This window comes from Mytilus galloprovincialis, chromosome 13 (genome assembly GCF_965363235.1).
Source record: "Mytilus galloprovincialis chromosome 13, xbMytGall1.hap1.1, whole genome shotgun sequence".
NCBI classification, from domain to species: domain Eukaryota; kingdom Metazoa; phylum Mollusca; class Bivalvia; order Mytilida; family Mytilidae; genus Mytilus; species Mytilus galloprovincialis.
The window spans coordinates 69,043,685-69,069,342 of record NC_134850.1 but is presented as its reverse complement, the minus strand read 5'-3'; the positions used below and the strand labels follow the sequence as shown (position 1 = coordinate 69,069,342).

At 32.1% G+C, this 25,658-nt stretch overlaps 2 protein-coding genes across 2 annotated transcripts; both read left to right on the top strand.

Annotated features, from left to right (window-relative positions):
• The first annotated feature begins 2,478 nt into the window (after window positions 1–2,478).
• LOC143057814 (atrial natriuretic peptide receptor 2-like) lies at window positions 2,479–8,491 on the top strand. The gene is made up of 3 exons (XM_076231235.1): window positions 2,479–2,569; window positions 7,438–7,529; window positions 7,986–8,491. The coding sequence occupies exons 1-3, from the start codon at window positions 2,503–2,505 to the stop codon at window positions 8,070–8,072; spliced, it is 246 nt and encodes an 81-aa protein (XP_076087350.1). The 5' UTR covers window positions 2,479–2,502; the 3' UTR covers window positions 8,073–8,491.
• Window positions 8,492–19,754: 11,263 nt separating this feature from the next.
• LOC143056635 (G-protein coupled receptor 157-like) lies at window positions 19,755–24,891 on the top strand. The gene is made up of 3 exons (XM_076229790.1): window positions 19,755–20,277; window positions 22,654–22,865; window positions 23,938–24,891. The coding sequence occupies exons 1-3, from the start codon at window positions 19,818–19,820 to the stop codon at window positions 24,361–24,363; spliced, it is 1,098 nt and encodes a 365-aa protein (XP_076085905.1). The 5' UTR covers window positions 19,755–19,817; the 3' UTR covers window positions 24,364–24,891.
• Window positions 24,892–25,658: the final 767 nt, after the last annotated feature.

Genomic DNA, 25,658 nt, shown 5'->3' with positions numbered 1-25,658 from the left:
ATACCGCATAGTCAGCTATAATAGGCCCCGATAAGACAATGTAAAACAATTCAAACGAAAAAGTGTTTGTTTATCAACATCTAGTGGAACATATAGTTCGTTCATATGCGACATTATCAAAGGAACCAAATGAGACCCTGTTGCCGAGGGTTCATGACTGAATTTCCATTCAGACGTTAAATTCATTTTTCAAAGGGGCACCGTTTTGTGTGTGTTAAATAGATAAACATGCAGTCTATCAAGTTCAATTAAGACGCTCTCTCCGCTTTGTTGTGCACATATACTAAGGCGGCCAATTGCTAGGTCTATGTCTATCAGTTTACTTATTACTATTTAGGAAATTCATTGTGTTCTAATTAAACTAATTGCATTAAAACAATATAGTTTATCTGGTTTTATTTTTTGTCTATGTTGATATGTTCACGAGTATGTGTGTTTATTACAGAGTTTGTCCTTGTGCTTAATTAGTTGAAGTCTTTGAAAATTGAAAATGTGCCTAAGGATGATTTAGAGTTGTCAGTTTATTTTCGATTTATGAGTTTGACTGTCCCTCTGGTATCTTTCGTCCCTCTTTTAGAGCCGATGTAAGGCATGAAATATCTTGAAGTTGTCTTATTAAATTATTTCCAGATTAGTTTTAGTCATATGTCTAGTACAGCTTATTTGTTCCAGGCGATGCCTACATGGTTGCCTCGGGCCTACCAGTAGCTGCAAAGAACAGAACAAGACATGCAACAGAAGTGGCATCAATGTCTTTAGAGATCATGAGTACAGTCAGTGAAGCTACAGTTCCTCATTTACCACAGGAAAAATGGAAAGTGAGAATAGGTATCAATTCAGGTAAAAATAATCATGATAATAATAATATTAATAATTATAATAATCATGATGATAATAATAATAATGATATCAGATTATTACATGGCATTTTTCCTATCGCATGTATTATCAGCCCTAGGTTCAATATCAGCCCCAGAGCCACATGGCTCGAGGGCTGATATTGACTGAGGGCTGATAGTACATGCGATATGAAAAATGACATGTTATGATCTTTTTATCATATGCTTCAACAATCGAGACAAATAACAGATTCATATATTGATCCTTTTACGTGGTTCCCAAATAGAAGTTCAAAGAGTGAAAAGTTCACGGACGTCGGACCCCAAATTTAGTACATTCGATATGAAATCTTTCTACCAACAGATAATCAGTTTCTTCTTAATATGGACGAATCAACAAACAAAATTCAACAATATACATTATGAAGACTGTTAGGAAAGTCAACCTTTTCAAAATAACTTTTAAATAATAATGTTTGAAACTTATAAAAAATTCATTTATTTAATAATTTGATTGTTTTTGTTTTTTATTTTTTATTATTATTTTACACAATATACTTTTCAGTATCTAAATAATTGTTTTGTACACTATTTTGTAATGTTTTTTAACTGAAAACGTAGCATTGATGTGTATTTTCCGGAATTTACCGAGTATCACCGGAATGCCATGCGATACGTTACGGAAAGACATGTGATAACAATCGAAGCATGTGATAAACTTTTCATATCAGCCCGCTAAGAACCATTTCGAAAAATATGGAATTTACGTTAATTTAATGTTATTATCATACAGTAAAAATCATATGTTATTTAGTCTAAGTATATGATAATAATAAAAGTAATAATAATAATAATAATAATAATAATAATAATAATAATAATAATAATAATAATAATGAAATAAATATCAAAACTGATTGATGGATTGGTGTTTAAAGCCACTATCACCCCTATTATCCTATATCAGGGAGTTCCATTAAAGGTTGATGTAGGAAGCAAGAGTGCCCGGAGAAAACCATTTGACAATCCTAGTTTACTAATATTGGTGTCGAGTGCATCTGCCCAGTGCAAGTTTCGAACTCACAAACTCAGTGTTCACTGGCTCATGATACAGTAGTTAAGAATATAACTAAGAAAATCGGTTAACGAGGCTCCCTAATGAAAATGATATTAATAACAATAATAATAAAAACCAATGGAAACAAATAAATCACACAGTTGAGAGTTATAATTTACATTTGATGAAAAATATAAATATATATATGTTGAAGACCCACTGGTGGCCTTCGACTGTTTTATGCTCTTTAGTCGGATTGTTGTCTCTTTGACACATTCCCCATTCCATTCTCAATTTTATTTTCCAAAACGTGGACACATGTACAAGTGTCTGGTAAACTTTCACTTAAGATACAGTTGACATAATTACCACGGGTTTTGATAGTGTTTACATGATAAAGGAGAATAATGGAGTGTTAAAAAAATGGATATCAGAGTATAATTGAAAACTGATAAAGCAATGATAATAACACATGAATAATGGTCTAAGGAAATAAAAATGAAAACTCCAATCCCGAAAATATTTTCATTACCACACGTGCCATATTTTCTTATATAGATTTTTTGGTCTATAGGTCCAGTTGTAGCTGGGGTAGTAGGTACTAAGATGCCTCGTTACTGTTTGTTTGGTGACACTGTCAATGTAGCATCAAGAATGGAATCGTCTGGAAAACGTGAGCATAACGATATTTAACGAAATGGTTTGCCTTGATCGAAGCATAGTAATATTTTAATAACTTAAACGAAGTTATCAATAGTATCAATAAGTCAAAACATGTATGTGATTAGATATCAAAATTACAACTGCAATGATATAAAATAGTAGGAGACGTTGTATGATTGACAATGTGAATACCATACAACTAGTAAACATAACATGCATTTAAGCGATTATGGCTTAGCCACCATTAGCAAAATAAATACCGTATAAAAAGCTTTAAAAGAAACAGTGAGGACAAAATGTGAATCAAATCAAACGTGAAAAAACGACGGCTTGATTCAAAATAGAGCATTACACGAAAAAAGTATACAACTAACAGTCACAAACGATAACCGCTGATTTACAGGCTCCATGTTAGGACATAAATAATGTGGATGGTTTATTGTTTGCGTGCGCTCTCAAACCTCTTGTGACAATGAAAAACAATACCAAACAAGAGCAAACTAGAAATCACAAGATCATACAAATTCTATACTATATTGGACAATACTATATGAAAATTCAAATTAAAAGGTAAAGTTTGCAAAAACAAGTTAGACAGTTATTCCTTAGATTGCATTAATTGATAATGATATTTATAGAACACAATGATTCATATTGTATATTTTTGTTAGTACTTATTACTTTTTACATTTACTTCAGTAATATATGTTCAGCATGTAAATCAAATCTCTACTGTTTTACCTTATTTACCCATCTGTATTCTACTTTTGAATTTTATAAGAACATTGTAATGTTATTTTTTCCTCTTATAACTGCGCCGTCATTGGCAGAAATGTATTTGTTTGTTAAAATTGAGAAAGGAAATGGGGAATGTGTTAACGCGACAACAACCCGACCATAGAGCAGACAACAACCGAAGGACCACAAATGGGTCTTCAATGTAGCGAGAAAAACCCGCACCCGTAGGTGTCCTTCAGCTGGCCCCTTATAAATATGTATACTAGAACAGTGATAATGGACGTCATACTAATATCCGAATTATACACAAGAAACTAAAAATAAAAAATCATACAAGACTAACAAAGGCCTGATGCTCCTGACTGGGGACAGGCGCAAAATTACGGTGGGGTTAAACATGTTTATGAGATCTCAACCCTCCCCCTATACCTCTAGCCAATATAGGAAAGTAAACACATAACAATACGCACATTAAAATTCAGTTCAAGAGAAGTCCGAGTCCGATGTCAGGAGATGTAACAAAAGAAAATAAATAAAATGACAATAATATATAAATGACAACAGACTACTAACAGTTAATTGATTGAAAGATTGTGCCTTCATCATATGAATATCAGGCACAATCCCTCCCGTTAAGGTTTTATTATCATACTATCATAAAATATATGAGAAGAACATAACCCGTGTCATGCCAACAACTGTTGTTTTTAATAAATGTAAAATTGAGAAAGGAAATGGTGAATATGTCAAAGCGACAACCACCCGACCATAGAGCAAACAACAGCCGAAGGCAACCAATGGGTCTTCAATGTAGCGAGAATTCCCGCACCCGTAGGTGTCCTTCAGCTGGCCCCTAAAATATGCATAATAGTACAGTGATAATGGACGTCATACTAAACTCCGAATTATACACAAGAAACTAAAATTTAAAATCATACAAGACTAACAAAGGCCAGAGGCTCCTGACTTGGGACAGGCGCAAAATTGCGGCGGGGTTAAACATGTTTATGAGATCTCAACCCTCCCCCTATACCTCTAGCCAATGTAGAAAAGTAAAAGAATAACAATACGCACATTAAAATTCAGTTCAAGAGAAGTCCGAGTCTGATGTCAAAAGATGTAACAAAAGAAAATAAATAAAATGACAATAATACATAAATAACAACAGACTACTAGCAGTTAACTGACATGCCAGCTCCAGACCTCAATTAAACTGATTGAAAGATTATGTCTTCATCATATGAATATCAGGTACAATCCCTCCCGTTAGGGGTTTAGTATCATACTATCATAAAATATATGAGAAGAACATAACCCGTGTCATGCCAACAACTGTTTTTTTAGAAGTAAATGTGTTTAGTTCCGATGCAAAGACCCTATCAGTGAATCAATGTTAAAGCCAAAATATGCAATCTTTAATGACCTGACAACAGTATCGTAACTATATCCCCTTTTAATAAGTCTATTTAAAGGTTTTGTTAGTTTCTGAGGAGAATACTGACATTTTTGTGCTTTATAAAGAATATTTCCATAAAATTTTGGATGTGAAATACCTGAACGTATAAGATGTCTGCATGTTGAGTTATATTTACGAATTATTTCCTTATACCGGTGATAAAATTTAGTAAATGTTTTGACCAGTTTGTGATATCGAAAACCCTGGTGTAATAATTTTTCAGTAATACATAAATTTCTCTCGCTAAAATCTAATACATTGTTACATACACGAGCGAATCGTACAAGTTGAGATATATAAACACCATAAGATGGTGACAAGGGAACGTCACCATCTAAAAATGGATAATTAACAATAGGAAATGAAAATTCATCTCTTTTATCATAAATTTTTGTATTAAGCTTCCCGTTTATGATATAGATATCAAGATCGAGGAAAGGGCAGTGGTCATTGTTATCATTAGCTTTATTTAAAGTAAGTTCTACAGGATAAATTTCTTTAGTATACATACTGAAGTCGTCATTATTTAGAGCCAATATATCATCCAAATATCTAAAAATATTGTTAAATTTTTGTATCAAATGTTGTTTTGATGGGTCTTTGCTAATTTTAGTCATAAATTGTAACTCATAACAATACAAAAACAGGTCCGCAATAAGTGGTGCACAGTTAGTTCAGTAATACATACATTTCTCTCGCTAAAATCTAATACGTTGCAACATACACGAGCGAATCGTCCAAGTTGAGACATATAAACACCATAAGATGGCAACAAGGGAACGTCAGCATCTGAAGATGGATAATTAACGATAGGAAATGAAAATTATCTCTTTTTTCATAAATTTAAGTATTAAGCTTCCCGTTAATGATATAGATATCAAGATCAAGGAAAGGGCAGTGGTCGTTGTTAGTATAAGCTATATTTAAAGTAAGTTCAACAGGATAAAGTTCTTATAGTTAATTGTTACCTTAGTTTGCTATTAATAAATATTGAAATGTGCATTGTTATTAAGTGTAATATCAGTATTTAGTTCAAATATAATCTTAAATCAATCCTTATTCTATCTTATTCATTCAAATGTGACGTCATGTTTCATTTTTTGATGATCTGTTTTACAAATTCAAATGTGACGTAATTTTTTGACATTATTTACAATTTCAAATATAACGTCACTTGGCGTTGAGGTTTAAACTTATTCGGATGTCCTGTACCAAGTCAGGAATATGTCCATTGTTATATTATAGTTCGTTTCTGTGTGTTTTACATGTTAACGTTGTGTTTCCGTTGTGTCGTTTGTTTTCTCTTATTTTCTAGTGTGAATTCACATTACTATAAGACGTGTCACGGTACTTATCTATCCCAAATCATGTATTTGGTTTTGATGTTATATTTGTTATTCCTCTAGGATTTTGTCTAATGCTTAGTCCGTTTCTGTGTGTGTTACGTTTTTAATGTTGTGTCGTTGTACTCCTCTTATAGTTAATGCGTTTCCCTCAGTTTTAGTTTGTTACCCCGATTTTGTTTTTTGTCCATGAATTTATGAGTTTTGAACAGCGGTATACTACTGTTGCCTTTATTTAGTATACATACTGAAGTCGTCATTATTGAGAGCCAATATATCATCCAAATATCTAAAAGTATTGTTAAATTTTTGTATCAAATGTTGTTTCGATGGGTCTTACCTAATTTTAGTCATAAATTGTAACTCATAAAAATACAAAAACAGGTGTTACTAGTATAACTAGTAAAGACGAATGTGCAGTAATTATGTCCGAACACAAGCGTTTAATATTAACAAACTTGTTCAACTGCCTCAGGTTTTCCAGTTATCATAAATGTAACTTATGTTAATCTACAGAAAAATGAGGAGTACTTTGTGTTGTTTGCATGAAAATGTTTCCTTGAAACAAAGAGTTAGTTTTTTACGCGTTACTGGCGATTCTTATGTAGACGAAACGCGCGTCTGGCGTATAAAATTATAGGCCTGGTAGCTTTCATAAATGTTTACACCACTGGGTCGATGCCACTGCTGGTGGACGGTTCGTCTCCGATGGTATCACCAGCCAAGTAGTCAATACTTTGGTGTTGACATGAATATCAATAACGTGGTCATTATCTATAAATTTTCTGTTAACAAAATCATGATTTTTTCAAAATACTAAGGATTTTCTTATCCCAGACATAAATTGTTTCCTTAGTCGTACATTGTATTTTAGAAAACATTTTGGAATTTTGGGTCCTCAATGCTCTTTAATTTTAAAATCTTATGCCTTGATAACTTTTTTCATCTAAGCGTCACTGGTGAGTTTTATGTAGACAAAAAGCGCGTCTTGTTTATTGAGTTCTCAGCCTGGTACCTTTCATAACTACATGTATAAGTACGTATTTCAACGTGTGTAAGAAACGTAATTTTCCCAGACAAAAAGTTGTGAAATATAAATCTATGAAAAAATACACGACAAGTTATAAAATAGCTCAATTACTATACACAAAATATAGAAAATGCCATCTTTGCGTGGTTTCATTTGTAATAAACAGAAAGTCAGTGGCCATCGTCAAACAAAACACAGAGACAGCAAAACAACAGTAACATTATCAGAACATATCAAGTTACTATAATTTCCCTATATCTTCATTACTGTTTTAATTATCACAAACATCAATGAACTTGGTTATGTTTCAGCTGGTATGATTCAGATATCGTCTGCAACAAAAAAAGCTTTAGAAGCTTACCCGGAATTTCTCATTAGAGAAAGAGGTGACATGACAATAAAGGTATAACCTGTTGGTTACAGTCAAATTACAATAAATTACATAGATTATTAGTTTCCTATATATATTGACTTTTATATCGCATTAAGACGTGCCACATTCGTTGAATTAGTGACCTTTTTCATACCGGTATCCACTGTATGCAAAAATGTATATTGAAATTAAAAACAGATATATGTATTCATCTTATGAAATAACTGTTTGTTGTAAGTTTTTGTGACTTCTCTTTGATTTAATGTTTACTACATTCGGACCATGTGTTTTGGACATCCACCAAAAAGACAGATTTCAACAAAGAGACAGAGGAAACCCAGGAAAAATGAAATGTAATCTGTCGAATATTTACCTAGAAAATCATAGATAAAAAACTGCCGAAAAGATAACTGCCTACATTAAAAAAAAACTTAGCATTACAAGCCCACAAACATGTATTTTATGCAAACAGTTTAATGTTTACAGGGAAAGGGTCAAATGAAGACTTTCTGGCTGATAGGACATAATAATGGCTACAGAGTTTCCACGCCTCATTTATTCCTAACGGAATAATATGTTCAGGACACAGTAATACAGAGTTTCAAACCCACAGTTATTCCTCACGGAATAAAACACTTCAGGACGACAAAGTAGTGTGTAAACAGTTTTAATACCTCGATTATTCATCATGGAATACAGCACTTCAAAACAGACTATAGGAAGCAGAGTGTCAGCACCACAGTCATTCTTCACGGAATTAAAGACACATTATGAGGAACTCAGTGTCAATGCTTCAGTCATTTATCACGGAAAAACAGCATTTAATGATACAATATTGAGTACTGAGTTTAAATGCCATTGGGATTCCTCAATGACTAAAACACTTTATGATACAACATTGTTTACATAGTTTCAACTCCAAAATTATTTCAAACGGGATATATATTCAGGACACATTCATGTGTACAATATAGAGCTTTTCCATGCCACAATGATTGATCACTAGATAAAGCACCTATTGACACAGAAGAGCGATTACAGGGTTTCAATTGTAACACAATAGTCACAGTACAAAAGAACATTTATATATAAACACATAAATTATAAAATTATGCTCTATTCACCAAACCCATCACAAACTTTAAAAACGACTAGCTGGCAAATATAGTCAGGTTATAACAAATCTCCTATTTATACGGAAAATGTTTATAGATATAAGACGATGTGGTATGACTGTTAATGAGACAACTCTTTATCCAAGTCATAATTTGTAAATGTAAACCTTATGATAAAGTCAACGTACGGTCTTCAACACGGAGCCTTGCCTCACACCGAACAGCAAGCTATAAAAGCCACCCAAATGTAAAACCATTTAAACGGGAAAATCAATGGTATAATTTATATAAAAACGAGAATCGACGAACATTTATGAAGTATTATATGTATTAGTTTGTTTAATTGGATCACAAATGGTATTGTTTACCTCATTGATATAATTCATCAGGAAGAGCAAATTAACCAGAAATGTATGTCGATGCACCCAAAACCTTATTGTATTTTAATCCGTACAATATATAAAACAATGACAAAACATATAAAACTCTGATAAAACGTTGAAATTCTTTAAATACACATATGTTATCTAAATTTTACGGACGCCATCACGAGTTGGTTGACCTTTATGGAATAACCGTTTCACAAATTATATCGCATATGTTCCTTACGTCGTAACTACAATCCCCTTCCCTTTCATGAATGTGACCTACCGAATTAGACTATTTACCGGATTTGTTATTACATAAGCTACACAACAGGTGCCACATGTGGAGCAGGATCTGCTTACCCTTCCGGACCACATGAGATCACCCCTAGTTTTTAGTGGGGTTCGTGTTGTTTATTCTTTAGTTTTCTATGTTGTGTCATGTGTACTATTGTTTGTCTGTTTCTCTTTTTCATTTTTAGCCATGGCGTTGTCAGTTTATTTCAGATTTATGAGTTTGACTGTCCCTTTGGTATCTTTCGTCCCTCTTTTATCTAAAGAGATAAACAACCATTTCCATGATGTTCATGGCCCCAGAACAATGTGAGACATCAAGGATACAAAACATGAAAAAAAATCAAACAAGCAGTATTACCTCTTATTAAAGTAAAATTTCTAACTTTATAAATAATACGAAATTTTAAAATAGAAACTGCTCTAATACATTCTCCCACGTTGAGAATCACTCAAAATATCGGAACATGAAACATGTGAAAGATAACTGTATATTTGTGTCCTATGTCTTTCGTGCTTTTTTACTTTGATAAGGTACTGACATGATTATATTTGTGTTTGATATTGTTTTAATCGGCCTACCTGTATATAGGCGTTATGTATAGCGTTGTGGTATAGCCATGTCATGCTGAGTATGTGGTAAAGTCATACTTTGACTTATAGTTATACATTTCTGTGTCAATTGTTCTTATGTGAATAGCTGTCTCTTTGAAAATCATATCTCAACAGATTTTTATTATATACAGTTATGAAAATTACACTTAATACATGTTATACATGCACAGCATTTTTCTTGATTTATTATCCTTTTGAATTTTAAACCCTGATATTTACAAAAAAAATGATGTATAAATACGTAGAAGCGTTAGCAGAATTATGACCAAAAAAGACCTGTGGAAAATAGACAAATTCAACTATTGTCAACATTGAAGTGATTGAGATTGTAACGCAAAGTTAACTGCTGTGCTCCTGTTTTTGACCTTTTTGCCTGTTATGTCTGTTTGATTGATCCCACATCGTTATAAATATAATGGAATTGGGTGTAACTGTATACAATTGAGAGGCTTAGCTAGCGATAAAAACCAGGTTTATTCCACCATTTTCAACATAAGAAAATCAGTCAGGATTTATGACAGTTGTATTCCATTTCAAATGCTCATAACACTTCTACATTATTTATACCTCATTTGATTTTACTTTTTTGTTTTGTAAATGTTAGGGTTTTAAATTCAAAAGGAAGATAAATAAAGAAAAGTGCTTTAAATGCATAATTTTTATTAAGCATAATTTTCATAATACTTTATAATAAAAAAAAATGGTGTGATATCGAAAACCAAGGTGTAATAATTTTTCAGTAATACATAGATTTCTTTCGTTAAAATGTAATACATTGTTTTATTTAACTTGTTTGTTGCTTGTCTTTCATTTTTGCTATCTGCTTTGTCGATATGCCTTTTTATGTTTCTTTGTAATATATATGACGTGGCTTTGTACATCCCGTTTGTGTTATTATACTATGATAACATTGTGTATTCTAGTCTTAATTCTTTTCTTGTATGCTTGATCTGTATGCCGTTTTGTACTTTGTTACATCTTTGTATGTTTTTTTTTAATGATTATGATTATAGCACATTGTTGACTGCTGTATTTTTGACATTTTTTTCTATTATGTCTGTTTGTTTTGTTCACGCATCGTTGTCAATATAATCGAATTGAAGGAACTGTCATATAAGTGAGAGCTAGTTTTCGCTAGCTATAAAATCAGGTTCAATCCACTATTTTCTACATAAGAAAATACCTGTATAAAGTCAGGAATATGACAGTTGTTAACCGTTCGTTTGATGTGTGTGAGCTTTTGATTTCCTTGGAGTTCAGTATTTTGGTGATTTTACTTCTTGTTACATACACGAGCAGATCGAACAAGTTGAGAAATATAAACAACAATAAACACCATAAGATGGTAACAAGTGATCGTCAATATCTAAAAATTGATATTAACAAATTGAATATGAAATTAAAGTTCATCTCTTTGATCATACATTTTTGTATAAAGCTTCCCGTTAATGATTTAGATATAAAAATCTAGAAAAGAGCAGTATTCCTTGTTGTTATCATCTTTATTTCAGATAAGTTTAACAGGATAATTCTCTTTATGTACATGCTGAGTCAATATATCATTCTTTTATCTAACGGTTTCGTTTTATTTTTGTATCAGATGTTCTATCGATGAACCTTTGCTTATTTTTGTCATATATTGTAACTCATAACAATACATAAGCAGGTCTGCAATAAGTTGGGCACAGTTAAATATTTAATGAAATTCCGATAACTTGACGATATACGGTATTTTCAAAGCGAACAAAAAAAAATGTATGTAGTAGACTTTCAAGAGCAGTTATAGTATCAAAGCAGGTTCAATTGACATAGTCATTTTTATTTTTTGTTACTTAAATATAACCTAAAAGTATTTGAACAGATATATTCCAATTCTGACATTTTTAATGCCTATTTAATTAGTTGTACAGATTCAAAATTACCAATATAAGCATGCAATTGATCAAGTGTGATCAAAACTACATTTTGACAAATTATCAATGGTAAATCACGGAAATAATACTAGAAAGTATATTATCATATAATTCTTTTCCTTACAAAGACCAAATTTCAACATTGGATGGAACTAAGATTTTTATTGTAAAAACATTGAGAACGACTCTTTCGTCATTTTTTTTTCTTTGTTATTGTTGATCTTTTGTTCTTCGATAATTATGTAATGGTTTTCGCTGTCTTTCTTCAAACTATCGCTTTTGCCCGATCAAGTGAGGAATAGGACAGTTCGTTTGATGTGTTTGATGTTTTGATTTTGACATTTGATAATTGATTTTCCAATTTAAAGTGATTGTGTTGCCTATCCGTGTAGCTCGTTAATGTTATTGATTTTCTTTTCGAGTCATGAATTATTTGCGACATAGCATACCGATGTTCAAACGTCAAGTATCGTTAAGCTATTATGATTGAATCAAATTACGAAATATCAAATATATATCACAAAACAAGATTTATTGCGTGTTTATATAAGTAAAATAGACACCATTATTGTAGCAAACGAAAAGATTACAGAGAAATAATAACCATATGATAGCAGTGTTTAATTGACCAGAAAGACAGTTTGGTCAGATTTGACAACGACGTTAGCTCCAATTACTCTTTCCATTAGACTACAAATGGAGGTCTTCATATTGAAGTTTGCTGCATGACAGATGTTCGTGATTGCACACATAAATGTACACTGCACTTCACTGTTGACTATTGCGTTCAAAAGAGCTTTTCCGTTTCCATCGTAACTGTGACCTGGAAATCCACAAGTGTGAGGAAAAGTGGCTTTTGAAATAAAAACATCATGTCATTGTATTAGTCATCTTAAGCAAGAAATATATTTGTGCTTCTTGACTTCTGTCCAAGACCCTGTTATTATCTAGGAACAATTTTGTTATGTTTTAACCCACGTCAATTTGGACGCGAATGTCATTGAATTTGTCATTTTTATTCAATATTTATACTTATTTCCTTATTAATACCATATTGCTATGGTTTCCATGTAGTGTTTAGTCTTATAAAATCAAAATACCAGTCTTTTATGCTAGCATTGAAACGTTTTACCTTAGCTTGTCCCTCTGATAACTTTCGCTCATATCTTAGTATTATTATGTTTAACTGAGTTTAACACTGTATGATGAGGATTCATGATTAGAATGAAATTTACAGTCCGTCGTTGAACTAAATTTTGTTCTTTTTTGGAGTTTTTCGATTCATTCGAATTTTAAAAAACTTGAAAAACAATTTTGAACACCATCTATATAATTTCATATGTAAACAAGGTCACCGATTGAAATCCCATTTTCAAAGCGTAACAAAACAAATAAGTATGACTTTTAAAATGTTTTACTTGTACATGTTCTGATTTCAATTGTTTGGCTTTTGGCGTTCCTGATGAAGTTAAATCCAGAAAAGCGCTTTGGACGCACTACATTAATAAACGTTTAGTTTTCATATTTTTTTACAACATATAAGTGTTACAAATTACCACAAAAACTTGACATATATGATATTACATGAATAACATACCAGAATAAACATTTTCAACGAATGTTCCGTGTACTTCAATTTCACAGAGTGCTAAATAATTTCTATCTTTAAGTCGTATGCGAACATACTTCCCCACTGTCTGTTCCGGGCATGTAGCGTTTAAATGAGTGATTTGCTCCTTCTGGTGATGGCATTTAGTGACAATACTATCATCAAACCAGGAAGTTTTATTTCGGCATGGTCTAAATACTTCAATTACAAAATTTGACAGTCGTTCAGCTGAAATAATAAAACAAAACTAACTGATAAATATAACAGTCACCAAAACAAACCGAAACAACCAACCCTTCTGTTGTACAATATTTTTTTTTAAAAGAATCAAATCTAGCTAGGTAATAAAAGACAAATGTGTTACCGTCAAATTGGAGACAATATAAGAGATTTAGCTAGCTTTAAAACTATGTTTATTCTTAGATTTTCGACATGTGAAAATGACTGTACCTGGTGGAGCATATGACAGTTGTTTCTCATTCGTTTGATGCGACAGTTGTTGTCGATTCGTTTGATGCGTTTGGCTTTTGATTTAGTTAGGGACTTTTCATTTTGTGTCCTGTTTTGTGATACACAAAACTCCCGTTTAGAAATGTGGTTAAATAACGCATAGTTTTCATAGAATGAAATTCAAAACAGTGTGGCTGTGGCCATTGATTGACACATTAAATTCATCCATTGACTGGGACAATTTACGTGAACGTTTGTCTGTAACGACCACTGTTCACGACGTACCTACGATAGACATTTAAACTGTGGGGTCACCAAGGTTTCTTTTTTTTATAAAATAATTCGAAAAATTAATCAGAAATAACCTTTATGTTTTGATTTATATAATTGATATAAATCAAAACATCGTGTTATTTCTGATTAATTTTTTCGAATTACTTTATTCAGGTGTTGAGAACCTTTGGTGACCCCATAGTTTAAGTGTCTTTAAAAAGTACACAGTGAGCAATGGTTGTTACATACAAACGTTCACCTAAATTGTCCCAGTCAATGGATAAATTTAATGTGTCAATCAATGGCCACAGCCACACTGTTTTGAATTTCATTCTAAGTAGTTTTAGACAGGACAATTCTCTGTATGTACTGTGATGATTTATATATCATACATGAAGTGTATTTTTATTTACTGATTTATATATAAAAAAACAAATGGGGGGATTGCTGAAATAAAATGTTCTGACCCAAATAAAGTACCTGTGACTCTTTGACATGAAGTGTTTTTGTTATTTAAAGATATAAAACACAACGTTCTTTTTTAAAGAAAAAAGAGGGAGGGCTAAAATTAAGTGTTCTGACTCTATTTAAGTATCCTGAGATATCTTTCCGGATATTCTCCAAGCATTAAATCGTTTTCATAACTTCCTTCTACAACAGCTGATATACTTTCAACCACACGCTAAATGCCCCCAATTTTGCGCGTGCGTTCTTGTGTTGTTTAAAATATGTACTACGTTCTTGAATGTTATTCCCGATCGGGCTGTGTGGTTCTATACATATTAGGAATTGATCCGTATGAATCTATATTTAGATTGGCTAATTTAAAAAGGAAGATGGGGTATATTATAATTTAAAATGAACAAACTCTCCACAAGAGACCAAGTGACACAGAAATAACAACTATGTCGCTACACGCATTGCAACAACTAGCAAATATAAAAAAAAGAAGATGCAATAACTCTCGACAAGAGACCAACATGACGCAGACATTTTAAAACAACTCCTGGTCATTGTACAGTCTTCAACAATGAGCAAAGCCCATACCGCACAGTCATCTATAAAAGGCCCGAAATGACAATGTAAAACAATTCAAACGGAAAAACTAACGGTTTTATGTATGTACAAAAAATAAACGAAAAACAAATATGTAACACTAGACAAACGACAAACACCGAATTACAGGCTCCTGAAAACCTATACCACATAGACAGCTATACAAGACCTAAAATGAGACTAGTGACAATTAAAATTTACTGCAGCAGTCAGTTCGTCCAAAGACAACAACGTTACTTATGTCATAGATAGCACCAAGATCCACAGCCCACCATGACGGTTCATCTCCAACGTCTGTATGTGAACAAGCTTCATGTGAATCAGTTATACGCTGGTCATAATTGCCATCTACAGCACTAGAAGAAAGTCTTCCTGTGTGTTCATTCGTTGATTGCTTTGTTTGTTTGTGCTTAGCAACTTCCAATGTAGCTACAAATATTCATGAAAAACAAATTAACGTTAAACAGCTAACAAAATCGAAATGTTTCACAAGAAATAACACTTTATTGTTGTTTGCTATTTGAGGAACTGATTTATAAAAGTGTTATCCCAAGGTGGTCTCTACGTTCTATCTGGTCTGTGACAAAATTACTAATAAACGTTGTTTGACAAATACCACAGCTGTTTGGTGTGTTAAAAAACAAAACGATAAAATTAAAACAAGATTTGAATTGAAGTAGAAGACTTAATTTCTAAGGCATATCAAAAGTTGTAACAATGTTCTACAAAATTACATTGGAAGACAAGTTACATGTATTGTGTTCATATAAAAAAAGAATGTGGGGTGATTGCCAATGAGACAACTCTCAACAAGAGACCAACATGACACAGAAATTAACAATTTTAGGTAAAAGAGGGACGAAAGATATTAAAGGAACAATCAAACTCATAAATCAAAAATAAACTGACAAAGCCTTCGCTAAAAATGAAAAAGACAAACAGACAAACAATAGTACACATGACACAACATAGAAAACTAAAGAATAAACAACACGAACCCCACCAAAAACTAGGGGTGATCTCAGGTGCTCCGGAAGGGTAAGCAGATCCTGCTCCACATGTGGCACCCGTCGTGCTGCTTATATGATAACAAATCTGGTAAATAGTCTAATTCAGTGGGTCACATTCATGAAAGGGAAAGGGATTGTAGTTACGACGTAAGGAACATATCCGATATCATTTGTGAAACGATTATTCCATAACGGTCAACCAACTCGTGATGGCGTCCGTAAAATTTAAGAAGGGATGATTTAAACTTCACCATTTGGAACTCTTGGTTTAATAACTCTTGGTTTAAGTAACCGTACGTCCTTCAACAATGAGCAAAGCCCATACCGCATAGTTAGCTATTAAAGGCCCCAAAATGACAAAGTAAAACAAATAAAAAATAAAACTAACGGCCTATTTATATAAAAAAAAGAATGAACGAAAAACAAATATGTAACACATAAACAAACGACAACCACTGAATTACAGCCTCCTGACTTGGAAAAAAGCACAAACATACATAATGTGGCGGGACATGTTAGCGGGATCTGAACCCTCCCGCTAACCTGGGACAGTGGTAAAACAGTACAGCATAAGAAGGATTATACAAATACAAATTAAATATATACAATAAATTGCTTTCAACTAGTAAAACATTTATGATATATTTAACAAGAAATAAATTATTGTCTCACATAGACCAGATGCCTTATAAAGCATACGCTGCCGTTATGGTATTGAAAGTATCTTTACATTTACAGTTATTATTCTATTGAACCAAAAGTTCCAAATGGTGAAGTTGAAATCATCCCTTTGTAAATTTTACGGACGCCATCACGAGTTGGTTGACCGTTAAGGAATAACCGTTTCACAAATGATATCGTATATGTTCCTTACGTCGTAAATGCAATCCTCTTCCCTTCTGAATGTGACCTATCGAATAAGACTATTTTCTCGCAACTCGACGGGTGCCACATGTGGAGCAGGATCTGCTTACCCTCCCAGTGCACCGGAGATCACCTGTAGTTTTTAGTGGGGTTCGTCTTGCTTATTCTTTAGTTTTCTATGTTGTGTGTACTATTGTTCGTCTGTTTGTCTTTTTCAGTTTTAGCCATGATGTTGTCAGTTCATTTTCGATTTATGAGTTTGACTGTCCCTCTGATATGTTTTGTCCCTCTTTTATGAGGTTTGTGTATGTCGTCTTCAAATGACCATTCGTAACAATTAATTTGTAAACAGAGTAAACGCTAAGAAAGATTAAAACAAGTTTTTCCTAACGGAAATAGTTGCTATAGAGGGTATACTCATTCAGAGAATTATACATCGTAGCCAATAGATGTGAAGGTTAACATAACTTTGAATCAGGAAATGACAGCCATATTTGAGAAGTCGGATTGTACGCAAACGTTTGTAGAACCAAATATCCACAAAAAACGATTTAAGAACTGTTTCGACAATGATATCGTAAAGAAGATATATAGCACACAAAAATCAAACACATCAAAAACGATTAGAACCGTTTGTACGCACAAAACAATATCTATATTTAAACCTCTTGTTAAAATACTTTAAGTAATCAATTAATTATAATGAAGGGTTGTAACGCCGTCATTTCAAATTCGGATTGATCATATATCATTTGTTATAAGTTTTGTTTTTCAAATTCCCAAACGATACCGAGAACACACGTCGTCGCAACTACTGATGTCAAACTTAGATTTTAACTAGTGATAACTTTGTATACCAATTAACTGATATATAAAGGCAACACTGGTATACCGCTGTTCGAATTTCATAAATCGATTGAGAAAAAACAATCCGGGTTACAAACGAAAACAGAGGGAAACACTTCAAATATGAGAGATATACGACACAACAGAAACACAACAGTAAAATGTAACATACTAGAAACGAACTATAATATAACAATGGCCATTTTCCTGATAAAGATTGCAATAGAATTTTAATCAAAATGTTAAACACACATTTCTATTATATAAAACAGGTCAACAATATATCTGGAAATATAGAAACCAAATGTAAAATTAACAGATAAGGAAAAAATACAATACCACATTCAGCAATTAAAATGATGACATATATCCATGCAATCTCAATTAGTGACATGTTTTTAAAACGTTGGATTTACAGTGTGTCTTATGTTCTTATCTCTGTTCATTTCATTAGTTTGAAAACAAAGGATTGCTATAATGATATTTCCTCATAAGACACGCCTATTTGATTTATTTTGATTCACATTGGTTCTTTGGAAAATTTGAACAAAATGTAGTTTTGAAGACATGGAAGGATAATGCTGCACGTATTATGCAAAAATCATCGATAATCATTAATGTAAGACACACATATATACTTTATGTCTTATAAAAAATCAGAAACTTCGCCTTATTATCAATATAATACCTGATTAAGTTATATAACTTGATATTAGATATTTGGGGGTTTTTTTTTTGGTTTTTTTTTAACTTTTTTTTTGTAGATTTGTACAAACCTTTTGTTAGCCCGCTTTGTCAAGCTTAATAACATTTAATATGAATACTGTAATCTTAATTAAAATTTGAAGTATATACAGTAACACCTGTTTTATATGATTTATATGACAACTTAAGGGAGAGCAAAACAAATATCCCTTAAGACATGTGGTCTTTTGATAAGGTTTAATTAGTTTTAAATGTACTACAGAGTGATCTAAAATTCGTGATCTTTTAACACAGGATTTTGCTGAATACGGGCGGTCTCTCAAGCAGGTTTGTACTTTGTATACTGTTCTATTCTATTTGGTTTAGTAACTTGTGACATGGCATTTTCACTTCGTTTTAGATTTAAATTATCATATTGGTATATGTTGCTCTTCATTTGTAATTTTTCGGATTTTTAAACAGAAGAATCAGTTTTAGAACATGACGTGTCCAATCAGTTAAGGGAACTTGCAAGCACACGAGTTTTTTTAACAATTTGTGTAAGTTTTACACATTCAAAACGTACTTATTTTGTATGATAGGTATTCAAACATTGAAGACAGTGATTCTATAAAATATTATAAACTGGCCAGGATAAGAATAATTGTACAACAGAGTCACTTTTTTTTACAAAAGACTCATTCGTGACGCTTGAACAAAAAGGGAAAATACCAAATAATGTCGAAGAGCACTGTGGACCCAAACATGTCTAAAGGTTTTGTAAAATACATGTACAATTAAAGTAATCTATTCCTGAGTCATATAGGTAGAAAATCCTTAATTTATCGAATATTATCAAAATATATAATATATACAATTCAAAACAGACAAAAACGAATTATGTTTGATATCAATATTTTGAAATCACATTCTTTCATATACGCAATAATGAAAATATTGTATAGTTGATTTGTTGTTTAATCATGTTTCAGTTTTACTATTATCTGTTTTAAGAAAAGGTCAACACTTGAATTTTCACATTAGCAAATGTCCAGTATAAACAAATAAATACTACTACGTATGTACTGATGTTATTTTAGAATGTAATCGTTTTGTTGGGTATCTCGTCTGATTAGATAAAAATACAATGTCATTAATCAGGTGAGTGGTGCGTGTTGTGACATTTGATGTACAATTTTATTTAGATAGCATAAAAGAGTTTAAATGGAGATCTTACACAATTCCACTAACATCACTAACATCACTAAATTTAATACGGGGGAACTCATCGTATCATCAGCTATAACAACCATAAGTTCCTTGTTGTCAATACTTGGAGGATTAGTATTAATTTGGTCATATTATGTTGTGCCGTCTACACGTAATACTGTTCGTTTGCTGTTAATAGCTTTAACATTAGCAGATATATTTACTGCATTAGGCTACTTAATGGCGACTGTCAGATGGTATTCGATGGGCATACAGAATGACAGCACTAGTGTTTCTAAATCGGATGACTTCTGTAAAGCTCAAAGTTTTATAACGACGTGTTTAAGTATTGCTTCATTTCTGTGGACCTCATTTATTGCAATTTATTTATTTATCTGCGTTTGGTTTTCTCGAGTTGTAGATTTATCTGGAGTTAAGTTTATATTTGTGCATGTGGTAGCATGGGGTATACCAGGTATGTATGTTATTAACTTGTTAACTATTGTCTCGAATGTTAATGAAATTGTTTCAGTATTTTTTTCTCTTTTAAGGAATCACTGTAATATGTTTTCTGTCTATGAAGAAATAACATAAAAAAAATTGGTGCACACTGAATAACGCTCGTAGCGGGTTATTTAACAGTGTGCACCACATTTCTTTTATGTTATTTCGAATAGACAGAAAAAGTATTATAATCATTTCTTATAATTTAATTCTAAATTCCATTTTAAAACGTAGAAAGCCATGAAAAAACGTTGATGACGTCACGGTCACATGACTAAATTATGTCTATGGGCTCATAACAAAATAACGTCAACCAATCAGAAGACGCGTTACATCCAAAATTAACTAATTTAAATTTAAATAGAAAAAAATATTATAATAAAAAGTCTACAATTTCACAATCAACATTTTCATCAAGAGTTAATTACTATGCATGTGTTAATTTGTGTTACTTTGTTTTTTGATTACGTTAAGTCATTCAAATAGATATTTTAAATTGTGTCCTTTCTATGTTATATTTTACTGTGTACTGTTTCAGAAAAGGGAGATGGTTTAGTACCATTAAAACATTTCATCATGCTGCAATTTTTGCACCTGTCCTAATTCAGGAAACTGATGTTCAGTGGTTGTCGTCTGTATATGTGGTTCATAATTATTTCTTGTTTTTCGTTTTTGTCTCCACTATTTTTTCATTTTTCGAATTCTGTTTTGGGAAGCTACTTCTTATGTTGAAATATTCCCTCAGGTGTGAAGTTTGTTTGTATAAACTTTAAAATCACTTATATAAGCAACTGGGTATGATGATGGTGGTATCTGTTTGATCAATGTTCCATGTAGTATTGTATTTGAATGTCACTTTACAACACATTAAAGGGCATGTCAAATACTTTTATAATGTTCATTCTCTTATAGATACACCTATATGTATTGTTGTATAGATGATTTGTATTTGATTGATAATGAACCAATGTTTACATTGATAGCAGATTTCGTATAAAAGATAAAAAAAAGGGGGACGAAAGATACCAGAGGGACAGTCAAACTCATAAATCGAAAATAAACTGACAACGACATGGCTAAAAATGAAAAAGACAAACAGACAAACCAACATATAAAACTAAAGAATAAGCAACACAACTTCCACCAAAAACTGGGGGGATCTCAGGTGCTCCGGAAGGGTGAGAAGATCCTGCTCCACATATTGCACCCGCCGTGTTGCTCATGTTATTACAAATCCGGTAAATAATTTAATTCGGTAGCTCACATTCATGAAAGGGAAGGAGATTGTTTTACGATGTAAGGAATGTATCCGACATCATCTATTAAAAGGTTATTCCATAACGGTCAACCAACTCGTGATGACGTCCGTAAAATTTACGAAGGGATGATTTCAACTTCACCATTTGGAACTCTTGGTTTAATAGCTTCCATGTGAGCAGCAACCCTCAAATAAGAAAATCATGATATGAAATACAAGCACGGGAATATCGTATCAATTGGGAGATATATACCCGTATGTAGGTGCTGCTGGAATGTTGCTACTTAGAAATTGAAAGCTGAATTCATCTCTTTTGTCGTAAAGTTTTGTTTTCAACCGACCCTCATTGTCAATTTCGAGATGTAAGAAAATATGAGGCTGACTTAACTGTGTCTGATGTATCCTTTATATCTAGTTCGATTAGATAGATGTGTTTAATATAGTTACCAAACTAACTTTTAACTTTCTTCCTAAGAAGTTCCTGAGAAGTCAGCCTCATAATAATAAAGAAACAAGTCGGCAAGAAGAGGGGCACAATTGGTTCCTATTGGAATGCCACGACAGTCTGTTGAAAACACGCTCTGCGAACGTAAAAAATATGTTGTCAATCAAGAAATCAGGCATCTTGATAATGTCAGATTTTTTTATTGAATCAGAGTGATCCTTTACAAAATATTAATTCGTGAGCACCGGTGTCAATGCTTTTTTTTTTATTTTATTGAACACCAAATGAATCATTTATTACGTTTATGAGCCTGTTTAACAGTGAAAACCGCAAACAAAAAAATATCCACGAAAATGCAAGTTTTCCTAAATCCAGGAAAATTTGTATCCACGAAAATAAATGAATCTACATAAATGTAGAACTGTCGATTAACTGCCATATGCATTGTCGGTATTTTTTTTTATTTAACTGTATATAAAACTACTGAAATCTGAAAAAGGAAACATATTCATTAACATACAAATCCCTAATCCACTTTCTATGTGTTTTTTTTTTCATTATATTCTCTAAGATTTAATATTAAGTTACAAGAAAATTAAAAAAAAAACTTCATTCTATATTCTTGTTATAAAAACATGGTAAAGGAAGCATTACAACGATAGCGTATAACAAGGACGTTTTAGGAAGGAATGAATCAGTACAGGGAATAAATGGCGTGTGGTGCTGGCTATCGGTAACGTCAAAAGATCAAAACAGAATTTTGTGGATGCTTTTGGCGGGAAAAGGATGGGAAATACTAACATACCTGATAACTGCCACTCTTTACATCCTGTTAAAAGGGAAAGGATTTTGTAACGTAAGTACTGTATGAATAAACAATAAATATGTTAAAAATGCAAAATAATTGTGTTTTTTTTTCAATTTAGCCAAGCAGTACTGTGAAAAATGCCAAAACTTCCAGCATTTTTTTTTTTCACAATGAAAGCTAATTTCGAGAAACTACGGATATTTAATTAACTATTCTCATCAATTAGGACATTTCCAGGTTATGAAAAATAGGATCATAATGACCTGCAAAGAAATCTATACCATCATACAATGTTAATAAACAGGTTCATTCAGGTCGGATGTCTAAATTGGAAATATGGCTGCCTAGACAATCGAAATTGTGATTTGAACTATTATAAAATCTGTTAAGGTTTCGTTTTTATCATTGTGTCATCGTTTTCTGGAACTTAACAAAAAGGTAAAATTACAACATATACAGAACTCCGAAGCAAATTCTAAACCTCAAGTCCCTTAGCAAATTGCAAAATCAAAAGCTCAAATACACGAATGTTCCGGAACTAAAGGAAAAACATCAACCTAAGAAAAAGTCTGAAGCGTAACAATAATCCGTTCTTTGGAAGTAGTAAATTTGTCAAAAAATTGTTGTTTTATTATTTACAGAATATAGTTGCTGCTCGTTAACTATAAGTCCTGTAGGATATCACCAGTTCTATACTTTGGTACTGACATAAATAAGAAGAAGACTTGTTGGAATCGTCAGTTGATTAATTTATCCAGTATTCAGAAACTAAGGATTTATTTCCCTCACGAAAAGTAATTGGATATTATGTCTGCATTTGAATTGTATCCGACTGTCATACAAGTGAGAGCTTTAGCTAGCTTTAACACCAGGTTTAATTCACCATTTTCCACATAAGAAACTGGCTGTACACAGTCAGGAGTATGACAATTGTAATCCGTTCGTGTTATTTTTTTGAGCTTTTCATTTGCAATTTTTTTAGAGAATTTCCGTTTGAATTTTTATCGGATTTTATTTAGAGTTTAGTTTATACTTTTCTTTTTTGTACTTGCATTGCAAATTTAAACTCTGACTAAGTTTTATCATTGATGACAATTAAAATATTAATTTATACTTCCAGAAAAAAAGAAGGGGTCAATTTCTTTGGAATCAAATCAGTGCAGGACTTCGCAGAGAGGACGAATTATTCTGTTTTACCTGGTTGATTCTGTATTGTCTTAGAATGTGGGGTACTTTGAGATTCTTACTAGACATTGCAAAATTTAATGATGACACAACGGAATTTGTATTACTGATCTTACAGTCATATGGTGATAGTGCACAAGCTTTTTGGAACTTTATTTTATTTTGTGTTTGTGATAAAACTGTTCGTTCTTATATATTGAGCCGTTATTATTCAAATGGCTGTGGCAACTCATCTATATCAAGTAGCAACCAGGATAACACTGAAGAATCCATTGAAAGACCAGATGTACAACATAAAGATGACGAAAAACGACCAATATTAAAAAAAAACAAGGTTTTCCGAAACGACATTGTCAAGTAGCAAAAGAGCAAAAACAGTATGAATTTTTGACGTGTTCTACCTTTCGAAAGATATTTTAATCCGATACTCATGCATCTGTAAACATAAACGAGAAACTACGAGCTATCGCAACGTGAAAATTATATCTCAGTGTTATTCTAAATTGCAATAACGTTTGAAATTTAAGCTGTAGACAATAAATCATGGATTAGATGATATATTAGAAATCATTCATAATGTAACATGTAATACTAGTTCGTTTTAAGGATAATTTTGAAATTCATGGCTATTTGAATGATATCAACGATTTTTTTCGTTTGATGCATACCTCCCTTCAAGGAAGATCTTCTTTTATTTTCAAAGTAAGAAAAAAGATAATTTTTCATCATATTCTTAGACAATTTCATGACTCAATCTCGTTTTTTTTTAAAGAATGTGTTCTTTTACCATATATAAATGTATGTGTAATAATGCTACACATATATGCATCATGTCAGAGTTAAATTAAAAAAAAGCATTTCAATTTGTTGATTAAATTTTTAAACATTTCTTTTTTGCGTTTCCAAATCTATAATACAACTTATAAATATTCAAACTCATTAGTCGAACTTACTGAGAATGTGATGACCAAAAACGACAAAAGATCAAAAGACTTACACCAGTCTACAACTTGACACCTCTAATTATTCAACTGAAACATATGTCTCAAGAGACCGTCAGTGCATTGGACAAATTGTATCTAAATTTTCAATGGGATCCTTGTGATGAATAGGTATATAAAACCTATTAAGAAAACGTGTATGTTATGTTATTTCTTTCATTTTCATTTGTCTCTCATTCCAATTTGCTTTAATTTGAGATTATATAGGTCAAATTTTTAATGGAAGTAATGTACTGTCATTCTGTAAACATATTTTTTTATTTTATATTTATTATTGGAAACTGCATCGGTGATATATCAATTAGTTATACATTGTGACACATTGATGACTGCTCTACTCCTATTTTGACACCTTTACTTGTTATTTCTGTTTTGTTCATGCATCATTGTAAATGTAATGGAATTTGATTTGTCTGTCATACATGTAAGACGTCTAGCGTTATAAAACTATGTTCAATCAAGCATTTTCTAAATTTGAAAATACCTGTGTTCTGTTAAATTGTTCCTTTTAAAATTGTTACACGATGATGACTGCTGTACTCATATTTTGATTATATTACTTATTGTGTCTGTTTAGTTCACGCATCATTTTAAATATGACGGAGTTTGATGAGACTGTCAACAAAGTGAGAGGTTAAGCGCTATAATACCAGAA

What these genes read in the sequence shown, in the direction of transcription:
- LOC143057814 (XM_076231235.1), top strand. Translation starts at nt 2,503, where the DNA reads ATGCCTCGTTACTGTTTGTTTGGTGACACTGTCAATGTAGCATCAAGA. An exon ending in AATGGAATCGTCTGGAAAAC is followed by an intron (nt 2,570 to 7,437) that starts GTGAGCATAACG and finishes GTTATGTTTCAG; the next exon opens with CTGGTATGATTCAGATATCG. An exon ending in GAGGTGACATGACAATAAAG is followed by an intron (nt 7,530 to 7,985) that starts GTATAACCTGTT and finishes TAATGTTTACAG; the next exon opens with GGAAAGGGTCAAATGAAGAC.
- LOC143056635 (XM_076229790.1), top strand. Translation starts at nt 19,818, where the DNA reads ATGGAGATCTTACACAATTCCACTAACATCACTAACATCACTAAATTT. An exon ending in GGTAGCATGGGGTATACCAG is followed by an intron (nt 20,278 to 22,653) that starts GTATGTATGTTA and finishes AACATGGTAAAG; the next exon opens with GAAGCATTACAACGATAGCG. An exon ending in AAGGGAAAGGATTTTGTAAC is followed by an intron (nt 22,866 to 23,937) that starts GTAAGTACTGTA and finishes TTATACTTCCAG; the next exon opens with AAAAAAAGAAGGGGTCAATT.